At 47.0% G+C, this 16759-nt stretch overlaps 1 protein-coding gene across 5 annotated transcripts in view; it reads right to left on the reverse strand.

The window, feature by feature from the left end:
- Nucleotides 1-7383: 7383 nt before the first annotated feature.
- LOC128346611 (retinol dehydrogenase 16-like) overlaps nt 7384-16759 on the reverse strand; it is a 37903-nt gene continuing 28527 nt past the window's right edge. For 4 of the 5 annotated variants that reach the window (XM_053300079.1, XM_053300081.1, XM_053300080.1 and 1 more), the window contains exon 5: nt 7384-12359. In XM_053300079.1, coding sequence (XP_053156054.1) covers nt 12142-12359 — 218 coding nt within the window. In that variant the 3' untranslated portion in view covers nt 7384-12141. The remainder of the gene's footprint in view (nt 12360-16759) is intronic. The other variant, XR_008317084.1, reaches the window with a different exon arrangement.

The following is a 16759-nucleotide window of genomic DNA, read 5'->3' on the forward strand; positions in this document are numbered from 1 at the left end:
CTAACAGGCAGTCTGATCTACAAAACAATTAAGTAGAAGTGTGTGTGTGGGGGACTTCAACAGAGCCAGATCACAGAGGGTGCTTTAATTATTAAACCCTTGGGGGAAAGGGAGGCATGGCATCCCGCCTCCTCTAGGAAGCCATTGGCCACAAGGAAAACAAGGAAGCAAGCTGTGTGTGAACCTACATGAAAGAAAAGTCGCAGTAGAGAGGGGAGGGGCTGCTTCCTTAATGCTGCTAGTTTCTTTCGAAGTGGCTTCCCTCATCAGATACTCCGAGAACTGGAAGCTCTGTGTGGGAAAGCTCCAGGAGATGCCAGGAAGTGAGCCTGGGGCCTTCTTCATGCAAATCAGATGCTCTTCCACTGATCTATGGCCCCATCTCCTAAGCAGACAGTGCATGCACGTAGCAACCCATTCAAATGCAAACCAAGGTAGACCCTGCTTAGCAAATGGGAGAATTCATGCTCACTACCACAAGACCTGCACTTGCTCTCATGCTCTCTTGCTCGCTCGCTCTCCCCCTCCCTCCCACGAACCAGACATGACTTTAAATGCCTCTTTGAATCCTGTCTTTGGGATTCCTGATGCCTGTAATTTAACTGAAAGCAGACACTGGAAGGAGCCAGATCAGGACTCTGGCATATGGGGAGAGAATGGTGGCGATTAAACCCTTTCCCTTGGTGTCATTTTCCTCCAAAGCCCCCCCCCCCACACACACACACTGCCAAAGGTACTGGCTGGCATTCTGCACAGTCTAACCTCAGTGCTAGGAAGCTGCTGGGGATCCTGTGCCCATAAAAGGCAGGTGGCTGCGAATCTGCAGTAGCCTCAAGCCTGTCTGATAAGTGTGCAGCAGTCCCAGCAGCTTCCTAACACGGAGGTTAGACTGCACAGAATGTGAGGCACTATTTGCTACAGGTGGGCAATTTTCAGTAGGAAAACTGCAGGGAGAGAGGGTTACACCCCTCTTCCCCAACCGTCCTGCGCTGGATTCTACCACCATTGGCACCACCGAATGGCTGCTTTTGCTTAATGTAAATGCATTGAGAATGCATTTTTGACATTTAATCTTGAATACATCCAAAGAGACCAGTTCTGTAAATCTCATCTTTCATCTTACACTGACCTGAAATGGCACATCTGGGTGTAGCTTTGCAGTGGTTATGTGTTGGACATATTTCTTCACAGATATATTTCCCTTTCCCTGGAGAAATGAGAGTGGAGCTGAGAAAGCACAACCTGAAAAGGCTGATGAGATACTCGAAAGACACACACGTTTATTTGTTTTATATACAGCCTTCCTAAAGTGGCTCAGAGCAGTTTACATTAGAATCAAAAATGCATGATAAAACAATTCAAAGAACATTTAAACCAGATTAAAATTCACTAAAATTAAAACTAGATATCATTAAAAGCCAGGTGGGTCCTTAAGGCTCCCCTGAAGGCCTCCAAGGAAGATAATCCTGTTATATCCATGGGGAGTGTGTTCCACAACCTAGGGGCAACAGCTGAGAAGCCAGATCTCAGGTCGCCACCAATTCAACTGGTGGCACCTGAAGATAGACCCCTCCTGATGATCTGAATGAGCTGTGGGATCTTGTAGAGAAAGGTGCTCTCTCAGGTAACCTTGATCTAAGCTAGGGATGTGCCCGGACCGGTCCGGAGGCCATGTTAAAGGCCTCCGGACCGGTCCGGATCCGGACTGGTCCGGCGGTCCAGCACCGAGGGGGGGTCTCCCTTTACGGGCAGGGAGGTAGAACTTCCCCCTCCCGGCGCTCTTCCCCCTCCGGCGCTGTCGTTTACAGTGAAGATTTTGGGGCGGCGGCATTCTTAGCTGCCGCCCCTGCCCCTGTCGTCGCTTGTAAGTCTCTGGACAATCAGCACGCATGTGAGCGTGGCGGCGTGTGCACGCCGCCGCTGCCGTGCGTGCACACGCCACCACGTGCGCATGCGTGCTGATTGTCCAGAGACTTACAAGCGACGACGGGGGCAGGGGCAGCAGCGAAGAACGCTGCCGCCCCAAAATCTTCACTGTAAATGACAGCGCCGGAGGGGGAAGAGCGGCGGGAGGGGTAAGTTCTACCTCCCTGCCCTTAAAGAGAGACCCCCCCTCGGTGCTGGTCCGGAGCCGTCCGGACCATGCACATCCCTGACCTAAGCCATTCAGGGCTTTAAAGGTAATAACCAGCACTTTGTACTTTGCCCAGAAACAAATCGGCAGCCAGTGCAACTGTTTAAAAACAGGCATAATGTGGTCTCTCTGTGATACCCTGGAAACCAATCTGACTGCTGCATTTTGGACTAACTGAAGTTTCCAAACTACATACAAAGGCAGCCCTACAGAGAGCACATTGCAGTTGTCCAACCTGGTGTACCACAGTTTTCTGGTAATTCTCCTCCAGAAATAGGCGGGGTTCTCAAATCAATCACAGCTAGTAAAAAGTACTCCTGGCCGCAGCCTCATCCTGAGACACCAGGTGAGACTGAGACCCCGGTCCAGGAGCAATCCCAAGCAATGAACCTGTTCTTTCTGGGGTGTGACCTCATCCAGAACAGGAAGTTCTGTCCTGTCTTGCAGATTACAACTCTCAACAATGAGCATCTCTGTCTTGCTTGGATTCAGCTTCAGTTTATTGTCTCTCATCCAGCCCATTACTGCCTGTAGGCAGGCATTTAAGGAGCTAATGCCATTTCCTGATATTGATGACAAAGAGAAATAGATGTGGGTGTCATCAGCATACTGATTACACCCAGCACCAAATCCCCTTATGGCCTCACCCAGTGGTTTCATGCAGATGTTAAAAAGCATTGATGACAGAACAGAGCCCTGTGGGACTTCATATAACAGCACCCATTTTGAAGAGCAACTGTCACCAAGTGCCACCATCTGAAATTTACCTAAGACATAGGAGCAGAATCACCACAAAACAGTGCCTCCTATCCCCAAATCCCTCAGGCAATCCAGAAAGATACCAACCATGGTTGATAGTATCAAAAGTCACTGAGAGATCCAAAAGAATCAGAAGAGTCACACTCTCCCTGTCAAAGGTCATCTATCAGGCTGACCAAGGCCATCTCAGCCCCATAGCCCACCCTAACGCCAGTTTGAAATGGGTTTAGACAATCCATTTCCTCCAAGAAACGGCTGAGCAGCTTCACCTGGAGCTGTTCAGCCACCACCCTCTCAATCATCTTACCCAGCCATGAGAGACTGGCCTACACAGTATATACACATCTGAGTATATACACATCTACACACTAATTTTGAAAGGACAATGCATTTTTAAACTCTGCAGTGTACGCACCTTGATTTATATAAAATCAATTAAACAACAAAACAAAACACCCAGGAAAGCCATTGCCTAGATATGGATCTCCAGCCCCTCCACTGCTGGTATTGGCACTCCCATTGCATCATCAGCATGCAGTATAATGTTCCTGCAGCAGGGCTTGCAACCGGAATACTGAAACCCTTGATGGTACTTTGAAGGCGTATAGGGAGTACACAGGACCCTCCCACCTCCCTGACTCACTTGCATGCTACACGGTTGGCCCCCTCTGTAGGAGAGGAGGGGGAGGAGTATCAGCAGCATCCAACTCCACATGACAGGCTGGCTAGTTGCTCAGGCTGAGCCCACCCCTCCTTCAGCCTGACTGTCAGGTTTGCCAATCAAGGAAGTGCTGGCTGAGATGGCGTATCAGCATTACCCTTGTTGCTGAGCCCGCCCCTCAGTCAGGCCGAGGCAGAGGTGGGCTCAGACTGAGCACTGAGCCAGCTTGTCATGAGGAGAAGATGAGGAGGGAGAGGCAGGGTCAGGGCAGAGGTGTGGCGTGAAGCCATGACTATGAGGCTGCAGAGGACAAGAGGAGGAAGGAGGCCACAGCATCATTAGTTTTTGTTTGATTTGCCTGATTCCAGGGCAAATTCACTTAGCTCATATTTTATTTCCCACCAACTTTGGCAAGATTTACCTCTGGAGATTACAATTCTTGGATGCTTATTAGGGGTACCTGGACTGAGATAAAGCTTGTTTAAAAAGGCTGAAAACTCTTGTCCTTCAGCAACACTTTTCAACCTTTCTCTCTTGCTTATCTGCAGAGGACTCCCTTCATGCTGCAGTGGATTCTGGGGCATGTCTAGGGTGCACACTCAGATTGTGCTGGGCATTGTCCTGGCTTGGCTATCAATTGCGTGTGTGCCCCAGAATCTCCACAACACTACCGTGAAACTCTGGATGGCAGGAGATTGGCGCTGCCTTAGGAAGAGGTGCTTTTAAAAGGTGGCTTATAAACATAATTAAAATAAATGAATTTTTAAAAACTTTTTATATCCCGCTTTTCCTCCAAGGAGCCCAGAGCGGTGTACTACATACTTACGTTTTTCCTCACAACAACCCTGTGAAGTAGGTTAGGCTGAGAGAGAAGTGACTGGCCCAGAGTCACCCAGCAAGTATCCTGGCTGAATGGGGATTTGAACTCGGGTCTCCCCGGTCCTAGTCCAGCACTCTAACCACTACACAATATGGTGGTGTCCAAGTTGTCTGTCTGGCAAGCTTGCCCATCATTCTTGGACTTCTTATTGAGGAACCCTAATAAGCTTTCAAGGAAAATAGGCATTTCCCTGAAAGCTTGGAGATCAGTGACCTACAGAGTTATATAGTAGCCTTAAATTTTTTTGCTCCTTATTCAGTAGCATTTGTAAACTGCTTTTCAGAATGAACATACCAAGGAGGAATTAACCACTGCTTGAAACTCTATTATGAACAACTTCACACCCACCCAGCTGCCTTTTTTCTCTGGTGAATTGCCTATAGCAAAGCACTGAACTCTCATTAACTACTATATTATGCAGAAGAATTAATAAATAGTGTTGTCATACAAGTCTCTGCCCTATCATGTGATGCACCGATTTCCTCCCTGGAGCATTCCCAGTAGGCAATTCTACCTTGATTAATCACAGAAGGGCAAGTGTGCATTCACATATCATCCAGCTTTCAGTTGAAGTCCCTGCGAGCTATTGAAGAGCCCGCCTGTTACCCAGATGGCCTGTTTGGGGGCTCCCAGGAACACGCCAGTACCCGATTTGGAGCAATAGGCTTGTAGTTTCCATTTTGCCTCTCTAAACCCATGGGATCGCGAGTTCACCATTTGGTCCACATGAGCTAACTCATGGGGTATGTCACTTGGCACATAGCATGGGGAAAGTGGCTCTAGGTCAAGTTTAACCCATGGCTGCAGGAGGACTATCCCTCTGCTCGCCTCTCTGATTGCAACTCAGGTGGGGAAGACACAAGTTAATTAAGTGCTATTCTTCTAAAGAACTAGGCAAATGCTCTTCCCCTGTGTTGGCACATCAGATCAGTTCAAGTTTATCCCCTTAGCAGGAAAGGACTACATCTCCTTCCCTAACACAAGTGGCTGGCCTGGGGTATGGGAAACAATCTTGTTAAAGTGTTCCTATACAAACCCAAGGTCCCTACTGACCATGAGATAAGCGCTGGTGTGCCCATTTCATTCCACCCTACACAGGTTTCTTAACCTATTCACCTCATTGTGCTGGTAGAGCACACCCAGCAAGCAGGGGCGTAGCTACAATTGAGTGAAAGGGTTCTACGAACATGGGCTCCCAGCTCCTGAGGGCCCGCCAGCTCCATCCCTCCCTATTTTCTTCATTATCTCCCTCACTCTGGGGGGGGCACTAGAGAGAGGAATGAACACGGGCCCCCTCTGCCCTAGCTACGCCCCTGGGCAGCAAGGTTTGAACCGAACACAATGCATTCCTTTGTTCATCACCATTGTCACCCTTTCCAACAGAAGGTTGTGGTCAGCAATCTGCCTCAGGGCAAGATGCTGCCTATTTCAGCCCTTGAGACCACGAAACCGTGTGTCTCTTCTTCGGATTCACCTGTTGCGTGTTTGTGTGTTTGGGCATTAACTACACCAGCTTGCTTTGCCTGGACTCTCATTCCCGTCGGCCCTTTTCTCAAGCCCAATCTGTGCAGCATGCCTGTTTCCATGTTTCTTCCTCATGCCATCTTACCCTCTGTATACATTCATATTCACACACACACACACACACACACACACACACACACACACACACACACACACAGCAGGGAGCTCAGAAAATTTTCACTGTGCCACTTGCCTGTCAGCTCTTTTATTCCAAGAGCCACTCCCTTGTCATTACTACTTTTGTGGTGATTGAGGGACAGCATGGATTTTACTTGGAATGCAAGAGCTGGCCAGCAGATGGCACTGTGAAAACTGTGCAAGGTCCCTGTGTCCCTGCTAAGTGTGTGCACAATGCATAAGTTCACACTGAGAAGGCACACAGAAGTCTGCAAGAGCATCTGGAAGGTGAGCAAGACTGTGCTTTGAACTAGTGCAAAAGTTTTGTAAATCCTGCACTTTGTTGCTATCTGGAAATGTCCCTACTCTAGCATCATGGTTTCCAAAATGGCTGGACAGTTACTTCCAAGAAGCCCATAGATAAGGCATGAAGACAACTGATTCTTGTTAAAATATTCCTCTACAAACCCAAGGTCCTTCCTGACCATGAGATAAGCTCTGGTGTGCCCATTTAATTCCACCCTGCACAGGTTTCTTAACCTATTCACCTCATTCCTGATTTCTTCCCTCAGCAACTTGAATTTAAGACATACTACCTCTGAACATGGAGGCTCCAAACAGCCACCATACTTAACAGCCGCTGATAGTTCTGTCCTCTGAATTTGCTTAATTCAATGTTTTAGAACCCAGTAAGCCAGTGGCCATATCCAGGCCATATCTAAATCCATACATTTTGCATTGGATAAAGGAGGATTTCCTTTCATCATTGTTGTATTCTTTTACAATGTTCTTTTATCATTTGTTGTAAACTGCCCAGAAACGCAAATTTGAGGCAGTGTACAACTATACTAAATACATAAATAAATCATTGCTGAATCTACTACCAATAAATGCAATTGAGTAAGCCTGAGTCCTAGAGTTATGGGAAAGAGAGACAAAATTCTATCCCCTTTCTCCACACCATGCATACCTTTTATACATCTTAGGCAACATCCAAACTTGTCCCATTTATTTCAAGGGAGATAGTCATGACTAACTCAATCTGGGTCCTGCTCCTTGTATCATACCCCGCACCACCATTTTTTTCTAACTCAAGAAACTCCATATGTGGCAGCCTTTTGTCGCAGGGAAGGAACTGTCCTGAGCCCTTTTTTGGAAGGGCGGTACATAAATCGAATAAATAAAACTAAATAAAACTCCAACCCTTGATCAGTTTGGTTGTCCTTTTCTGCACTTCCCCACCCCCACCTCTGTTGAGATAGAGCAATGAGAAATGTATACCATTATTTCAAAGATGACTGCACTGTATATATTTACATAAAACATTTTATTTTCAAATGTTTTCCCAATAATCCCAGAATCTAATTTGCATTTTTCTACAGTTGCCAGCCACTCATTAAAGATGTTTTCATTGAGTCACCCAAAAGGTTCCCAAGAGCCCTGGCCTGGTTAACCACTACCCGCTCAGATCCCAAGAGTTTACATGTGAAGTTAGGATTGTTTTCCTCCCTTCAGAGTTCATCACTTTACATTAGCTTACATTTAATCTCATTTGCTATTTTGTTGCAGTCACCAAGTCTGAAAAAATCCTTCTGAAACTCCTCGCAGACAGCTTGGGTCATCAGCCTGAATAATTTCATGTCATCTGCAAATGTCTGCAAAACTTTCAAAAACTGTAAGCTTTTCTGAAAACCCCCTTCTTAAGTTGAAAAGTGGAAAAGAAATATATGTATTTATTTACACAGTCAGACAGGTGTGTTAGACTGGTTTGTTTTATCCAGACATCGAGTCCTTCCCAAGGACCTGGAATGGCTGAATTTTATTGTCAATGCTGTTGCTGTTATTATAGATATCATCACAGATTATAGGCTGTTCCCAGTAAAGTTGCTTTTTGTAATTGGCTGATGGTGATTTCTGTGGCCCTTATGGTGTTGAGGTGCTCTTCAAGGTCTTTTGGAACTGTACCCAGGGCGCCAATGACCACAGGGATTATTTTGGTCTTTTTCTGCCACAGCCTTTCAATTTCCATTTGTGGATCTTTGTATTTGGTGATTTTTTTCTATTTCTTTTTCTTCTATTCTGCTATCCCCTGGTATTGCTATGTCGATTATTTTAACTTGTTTTTCTTTCTTCTCAACTACAGTTATATCTGGTGTATTGTGTGGCAGATGTTAGTCTGTTTGTAGTCGGAAGTCCCATAATATTTGTGCATCTTCATTTTCTACCACTTTTTCAATTTTATGGTCCCACCAATTTTTGGCTACAGGTAGCTTATATTTTTTGCAGATGTTCCAGTGTACCATCCCTGCTACCTTGTCATGCCTTTGTTTGTAGTCAGTCTGTGCATTAATAATAATAATAATAATAATAATAATAATAATAATAATAATAATTCAATTTCTATACCGCCCTTCTAAAATGGCTCAGGGCGGTTTACACAGAGAAATAAACAAATAAGATGGATAATAAGATAAGATAATATTCTTAACAAATAATTAAGCATGCATGTAGAGCTGATTTCTGTACATAGGTTTTCTCTTACAGAAAACCATTCTGCTATTCCAAACAAAGTATGAAAAAAACCAGCCCTGTCGTTACCTTGGTGCTGGATGTCAATAGTGTGACTAATACATGGGCCAATATATGTTCAAATGCATGGACAAGGCAGCTGCTAGGATTTTATTTTATTTTTACTGTTGCATTTCAATACTGTGCCACCTTTCATTAAAACTATCTCAAGGCGGATCACACAAAAGTTAACACAAGACTATAAAGATTATACAATTAAAATGTTAAGCTAGAATATAAAAATACAAATCCGATTTAAAAGATTTTTTTAAAACCCAAGCACAATATAACCATAAAAATTACAAAGCAGCAGTAGTAGAGACAATAATATAAAAGCCTGGGTAAAAAGCCAAGATTTTACACTCTTTCTAAAAACTGCGATGGAGACTGAGGAGCAAATTGGATTGGTCTGCCTCAACAGGTTTCGATGTTAGTATTCATCAAAGCAATATTCTGTTCCTTTATGAACCTGCTCAATACAAATTGAGCAAAGGCTCAATTTTAAATAGTGGTTTCCAACAGTTCAGCTGGAAGAGACGTTAGACTAACTGCCTTGCAACTGCCTAGCTTCTCTCCCCACCTCCTTTTCTGTAAAAAAAAACCCCAAAACTAAACCCCAATATTACATTGTTTACTTTCTCATCTTCCAGGAAGGGATGCAGCATTTAGTGGCAAGCTTCTGTAGATGTCAACAGGAGAGCTGTTCTGAAGAGTTCCCTGCATTCCTTTTTGCCCTCCAGTCAAGTCAGTTTGCCTGCCTGCTTGGGTGCTCCCACTTGCTCATCTTTTGCTTTCTGCCACTCCAGACTAAATCCATGCAGCAACCAGATCTAACTGCTGCACACAAACCCCACAAGTACGGGGTGCAGAACTAGAGCTGGCCTACCTCCTCCTCACCATCCTGGCTCTTTTCCATTCAACTGCCTTCTCTCTCTGGGCTCAATCTGCACTACTGCCTGCAGGGAGAAGTCAAGGCAAGTGGAGGCTGCTGCTCCTTCTCCTCTCTAGGCACCGATGACACACCTATAGTAGACAAGTAAACAAGACAGCAGTAGCACGGCAGCTGCCACTTTGAGAGTCTGCAGGGGTGCCCTTGCTTGAGTGTAGGTGATCAGCAGGTGGCAGTGCTAATCCCCAAGAAAGCATCTTACCCCCCCCCCTAAAAAGCCAAAAAGATCCCAAAACCTCCTCTCTGAATGGAAAATAGATAAATAAATAAGGAATTGTAGTGACCAGCCAGCCCTCTCCTGCAGAATTGGAATTGAACCCTGGAAGTGACTGGAAGTGACCCCTGTCCTAACTGACAGGCTGGTAAACTCCAGAGCTCAGCCAATCAACACACCAGGTGGGTGGGACCTAGAGAGCCATTGGGAGGAAGAGCTCAGTTCTTTGTAAGGAGAAACAGGCTGGGAGTGCAGAGAGGACATGTGGCCATGAGAACTGGCTGCAGGAGAATGTCCCTTCTGCAGGTCCTGGGAAGCCAGGAGTTTGATTCTCAACCAGGGTTTCGAGCTCAAGACAAAAGAAGCCAGGATTTTGGCTTCAGGAACTTTAGTCTTGGGAAAGTTTGTTTAGTCAGATTTTGTATTAGACTTAGCCAGGATGTTGCAAAAGTCTCTGTAAGATTTTAAATGCGCTTTGGTATTTTCCTACAAAGTATGCCACCCCAACATCATCTGGGATGCTTTTTGAAGTATTCTTGTAACCTACTGTAGGGATGTGCAAAAAATTTCGGGCACAGAACGATCTGTGCCCGAAACGAACAATTACGGGTGATTCGGGGCCGAACCGAATCACCCCTGATGTCCCCCGATATTTTTCGGGCACGAGCCGAATCACCCGAATTTTGGACCCGAAAAATTCAGGTGATTCGGTTCATGGTTGATAGAAAAAAAACTTCTGAGGTGTGAATTATTCTATCATAGCAAATGAGATTTTTTTCAATTAAACAACTCTCATGACCCCACTTTCACTTTTTCACACTTTCCTTTACTATGAATAATATGAGGAAGTAATCAATTTAGCACACTTCACCTTATGAAGACAAACCTCATAAAAATAAATTCACCAAAATTCACCCCCTGCCCAATCACTCTTAAATTGGGGATGGGTGGTAGCCTCCACCCATTAGGCACTATCTACCAGCCCACCCCACTCCTTTGGGGCAGATCCACTTTCTGCCCCCAATCTGCCCCAAAGACACCCAAACTTCAAAAATTCTCAAAAAATCAGCCCTCTGCCCAATCCCCCTGAAATTGGGGTGGTAGCCTCCACCCATTAGGCACTACCACCCCACCCCACTATTTTGGGGCAGATCCACTTTCTGCCCCCAAACTGCCCCAAAGTCACTAAAACTTCAAAAATTCTCAAAAAAATCACCCCTTTGTCCAAACCCCCTGAAGTTGGGGTGGTAGCCTCCACCCTTTAGGCACTACCACCCCACCCCACTATTCTGCCCCAGGCCCCACTTTCTGCCCCAATATGCCCCAATCTGCCCCAAAGACATGAAAATTTCAGAAATTTACCAAAAATCAGCCCTTTGCCCAATCTCCCTGAAATTGGGGTGGTTGTCTGCACCCATTAGGCACTACCACCCCACCCCACTCCTTTTGCCCAGATCCCATGCTATGCCCCCAAACTGCCCCAAAGTCACTAAAACTTTAAAAATTCACCAAAAATCAGGATTTTTCCCAATCCCCCTGAAATTGGGGTGGTAGACTCTACCCATTGGGCACTACCACCCCACCCCAAAATTTTGCCCCTGGGCCCCTTTTTACCCCCCCGAATCGATTCGGATTCGGATTAAATCCGAATCCGAACCGAATCAAGGGTGATTCGGGTGACCCAGATTCGGGCACAAAACAAAACAGGGGAGATTCGGTTCGGGTCCGAGCCGAATCACCCGAAAACCCGAATTGCACACCCCTAACCTACTGAGTATTTTTTCCTGTAACTGAAAGCTGAGAAAGCCTCAGACAGAAGCAGTTTGTGGCATTTGAATAAAACTGTTGGTTTTTATTTGCATTTTACAAGCCTCTCCGAGTGGGTTTTTAACTCAGGAAAGGGGTGGGGGCTGAAAGGGTTTTTTCCCCATCTGTTGGAAACACACCTCAAATGGTCAACAGCTATCAGTTTTCTTCCCATGTGTAGGCTTGCAAGTGGAAGTTTTTGTTGTACTTTTCAAATAGCAAAAGAAAGGGTTTTCCCTGGGATTTCCACCCCAGGCAGGGAGGGTCAAGTTGTGTAATAGAGAGGGGTGGCAGCGGCAGCCATTTTTGAACCTACCAGAAATATAGAAGAATTTTAGGAGTAGCCTTTTCCAGAAAGCTCAGCAAGGATGATTCAGCATTTCTTTCCCTCACGTGAACTTGCTCTGAGACAAAGACTATAATCCACTACAAGAATAATTAAAGAAAAATAAAAACCAGTTCCCCCATTAACTGGCAAGATTTCCAGCTCATCATTGTAGACTCCACATCTAACGATCCCATGAAATATTTATTCCACATGTATTGGTTTGGGGTAAGACAGGGCAAAGAACCAGTCTGTGAGCCCTGTGGGAATGTAGCTCATTGGGAGAAAAATGAGCTTGGCATCCCAGCCAGCTGAGTAGCGGGTGCGGGGGTGTTCAGCAGTCAGGGCATGCACCATGCAGTTGGTAACCAGAGAGAGATTGGAGCTGCAACGATGTTGGATTTCACGGGTTTCTTTGAGTACTAAAGCAGGGAAAAGCAAAAAGAGACAACAAAAAGACACCTTTAAATAATCAGTGAACACAAGTGTCCTTTGCACAATGTGTAAACCAATTGCCACCCCCATGTTCAAAATCCCTTGTTTTTCCAATATATATAATAATAATAATTATTATTATTATTACTACATTTTATATCCTGCTCTTCCTCCAAGGAACCCAGAGTGGTGTACTACATACTTAGGTTTCTCCTCACAACAACCCTGTGAAGTACAGTAGGTTAGGCTGAGAGAGAAGTGACTGGCCCAGAGTCACCCAGCTAGTTTCATGGCTGAATAGGGATCTGAATATGGGTCTCCCTGGTGGGTCTCCCTGGGTGGTGTGGTGTTGTGGCTCTAGCCACAACACCACACTGGCTATATAAATTGCCTGGGCTGTATGTATTCCACATGACTGCAGCTATGCCAAGCAACCAAAACAATTTGGTACATGAATTAACATCTTTGGGATCATGGCTTCCATTTAATGTGATAACATATTATTGTATTATATATATCCAACTATACCTCCCCACTCCCAGAACCTTTCCCCTCCATCCAGTCCTGCGTCTCCAGCTGCCTGTCTGACATACCAGCATGGATGCTTCCTCATTGCCTCATGCTCAAGATGTCAAAAACTAAACTCCTCCTCTTAAGTCCTTCTCTCCTCACCCTTTCTCTTTGCCCACTGACAATATCATCATCATCATCCACCCTCCCTGTTTGAACAGACTTGAAGCCCTGGCTTTATCTTTGACTCCTCCTCTCTTCCATTCCATCTATTTAGTGTGTTGCCAAATCAGCCTGCTTCTTCCTTTACAATGCTGCAAAAGCATGGAAGAATTCTCCATCTACTCCTGCAGTATAACAAACTTGCTAGCTCATGCCCTGTTTACCTCTCACCTTGACTACTGAAATGGGCTCTTCACTGGTCTTCCATTGGCTCATCTCAGTCCCTTCACCTCCATTCAGCACTCTGTTGCTAAAACCGTTTACCTCTTCCTTGAACCATGTCGCCTCCACTTCCCAAATCCATTCAAAGGCTTCCTCTGCTCTCAGTTCCAGCACAAGCTTCTTGTCCTTACTTTCAAAGGTCCTCAGTGGCATTACCCTTCTCTCTCTCTCTCTCTCTCTCTCATATCCTGCTACACTACTGCCTGTGAGCTCTTGCTCCTTAGCTCCTCTGCCTCCAACCACTGGAAGGTCTCCTGCTCCCTCAAACATCTCCACCTTTTCTCCCTTGGTGCCCCCAGTGGCGTATTTAAGCACAGACCACAGGGCGGGAGTCTGTGGCCTCCAAATGCTCTGGGGGGCCTCCCCAAAGCCCCACCGCTGATGCCTGCCCCCCTCCACTATTTCCCCTTTGCCACCACTCGACACTCCATAACTCCTACTGCACACGTGCGCAAAGGAGGCTGGTCTGCAGGTCGGGGAGGCTGGCCGCAGCTGCCACCGGGGGGTAAGTAGTGAGCGGTGGCGAAGGGGAAATAGCCACCTAGGAGCCAGGCAGCAGTGGTGGGACGGCGGGTATTAGCATGTTTTAAAAAATAGATGGAAGGGCTCGCAGCAGGGTGGGGGACCTCCGAAGCCTCAGGTCCGGGTGCCAAAAATATCTAGGTGCGCCTCTGGCTGGCCCTCAAACTTGGAAGCACCTCCTGGAACACTTGCACAATGCCTCCCCTCACTTCCCTCAAATTCCCCTGTTCTTAAAACCCACCTTTTCTGTTAAACCTTTAGCATGTCGCCTTAGTCCCCATTCCCACCTGTATCTAAGCTGAAGTATGTGGAACAAACACTTGCATATTTTTCCTGTGCATATTCCTGCCTCCATTTCCCTCCCTTTCCTCTGCAATTTCCCTTGACTCAATATTTGGACTGTAAACCCCTTGGGGCAGGGACCTGCCCTCTCATTCTTTGTACAGAACCACGCACATGGAAGTCACTATAAGTTATCAACACCACCAAGAGGTCGTTCACATGACCTTTGAGAGCGCTGGATAGAGCGGGAGGGAGGCAAGATAGCACCTAACCTTCCCCCCAGATGATCTGGCTTCGTTCAGGGGCCACGCGGCTCACAGGCCCACACAACCAGTGCTGCCACAAGCCATGCAGCATTTTGAGGCTAGGGAAACGCTGCCTGGCCTCCAAAAATCCCACAACAATTGCACGTGATAAGTGCAGTGCATTGGGGGATTACCTCGTGAGTCAGGAGCTTTAGGCGCCCAAACGGAAACTGGGGTAAGAGGGCACACACGGCCTCTTACCTCAGTAAAAGCCTGTGCGGGGGGGGGGGGAGGACCCCAGGATACTCAGCAAGGCAGTGCCAGGATCGGCCTTGAGCCCGGTGCTTTACACAAGCAGTCCTACCAAGGTAGGGCTATGAAAGCCTGGCTAGGGCTGCTCTCGTGTAAAGAGCCTTAAAGTATGCAGACATAGCAAAGACAAGATCGAGGATGTTATTGAAACAGCTTGTCTTGGGGCTGCAAACAGCACCCCTCTGTGTGATTTGGAGTTGCAGGCTTGCAACCTCCATCTCGTACCCCTGAGCTCACGGGATCGTGAACTCTGCACATGCCCGTATTTGGCAAACTATGCAGTTTGGTCACTTGGCATAAGCAAACATGGGTCAGCACTGCCCAAGGTCAGAATACCAAATGACTGTGGGGAGACCCCTATGGCCACTCATGCAAAAGGGGAGGAAGCTAACAAGCAGACCCAGGTCAAAGAGACCTTTCACAAGAGAAATAGCTAACTCCCTTCGCAATGGGATTTAACTCCCTTCGCAATGGGATTTAACTCCCTAATTGCTCTCACAATTACCCAGATAAGCATGTCACACACCCAGTCTCGTATCCCAACATTAATGAGCTGGCAGGGAGCCAGAGGTAGAATCCTTAACAGAAAAGGAAACCTCTCTCTCTCCCAGGAAGAGATGTCCCCATCTCAGATAAGGCTTTTGAGCCCACCCATCCAGCACCCTACAGGCACCTCTCGACCAGCCAGTCCATCTTTTGTTTCTGAAAGAGCACACCCACTTGATTGCTACATGCAAACACAAACTTCTTTGTTACATGCCAGCAGGCCCATCCTTAGGGTGGGGTGGCCGGGATCCTGGCCCTGGGTCCCACACCTGGACAGGCCCTGCGGGGGCAGCAACAGTGGTGCAAGTGCTGTGGAGAGGCAGCTCACCACTCACTCGGATCCCCCCACACCAGACCCAGTACGGTGGCGCCACACAAGGCTGACTGCCGAGCACGCCACCAGTGTCCGAGCGAGCGGCAAGCCTCCCGCTTGCTCGCTCGGCTGTCAGCCTTGTGTGGCGCCACCGTACTGGGTCTGGTGTGGGGGGATCCGAGTGAGTGGTGAGCTGCCTCTCCACAGCACTTGCGCCATGCGGCAGGAGCAGCGCCACCGGCACCCTGATGTACTGTCGGGGTGGGTGAGGGAGACAGGGGTTCCTCTGAGCAAGTGGCGAGCAGCCTGCCTCTCGGCACTCACTCAGCAGTAGGGAGCCTCGCACAGGAGCAAAATATCCTGCTGTGTTGGAGGGTATGGGAAGCTTTCGGCATGCCTCAGACCTTGAGTTCTGGCTGGCCCTGCTGCCTGACTTTGTCCAGACGGCCATTTCTCCATGGCTGGCTTTCATAGCAGCACCAAATCAGAAGTGTTGGCGAGGTTTTTCTTCCTCCTCCCCAGGCAGTTGAAAGAGAGATTGCACTTTCTGGTGAATCTGACATAAACCGATTTGGCAGGTTTTTCTTGGGTGCTTGGAGATCCTACCAGATTTTATTTTCCCCCTTTAAACTAAAGGCAAGAAGAGGGACATGGGGAAGCAAATCTTCTTCCAAACAACCTTTTCTCTCTTTAAAATTATTCTCTCCCTCCAATCTCAGACTTTGTTACTTTGGGTGTTGATCACTGGGTGATGGGGCCTGGGTGGGGAAGAGCAGGCAGGCAGGTCGTGATCCTGCGCCAGTGATCAAGGTGAGATCTCTAGATTGTGGGATTGCACCCTTAGCAGAGAGGTGCCTCCCATCCCCAGGAAAACGAAAGTGAGAGACAATGAAAGCTTGGGAAGAACTCGGTGGAGAAGAGTTCTTGCAGAAACTTGCCCAGCCTAATTATATATCCCATGGGCTATTTTTTGGAGTGGGTGGGAAGATTACCCCTTTATTATTACTGTCTCTTGCACTAATTATCCCTGCACATGTCCCTTCTCCAAAGAATAAACCTGGAAGGGGCTGTGATCACTGAATGTTTGGTTGGGGGGACACCTTAATTTAAGTTGTGGGTGGGAAGAAAGGAAAACCATGATGAAGCTGATTCTGGGGTTTATTTTTAGCCTTGGAATAGAGGGAGGGGGTGGACTGGAAGGTTCCATGTGTGT

Source organism: Hemicordylus capensis, chromosome 2, assembly GCF_027244095.1.
Source record: "Hemicordylus capensis ecotype Gifberg chromosome 2, rHemCap1.1.pri, whole genome shotgun sequence".
Classification (NCBI taxonomy): domain Eukaryota; kingdom Metazoa; phylum Chordata; class Lepidosauria; order Squamata; family Cordylidae; genus Hemicordylus; species Hemicordylus capensis.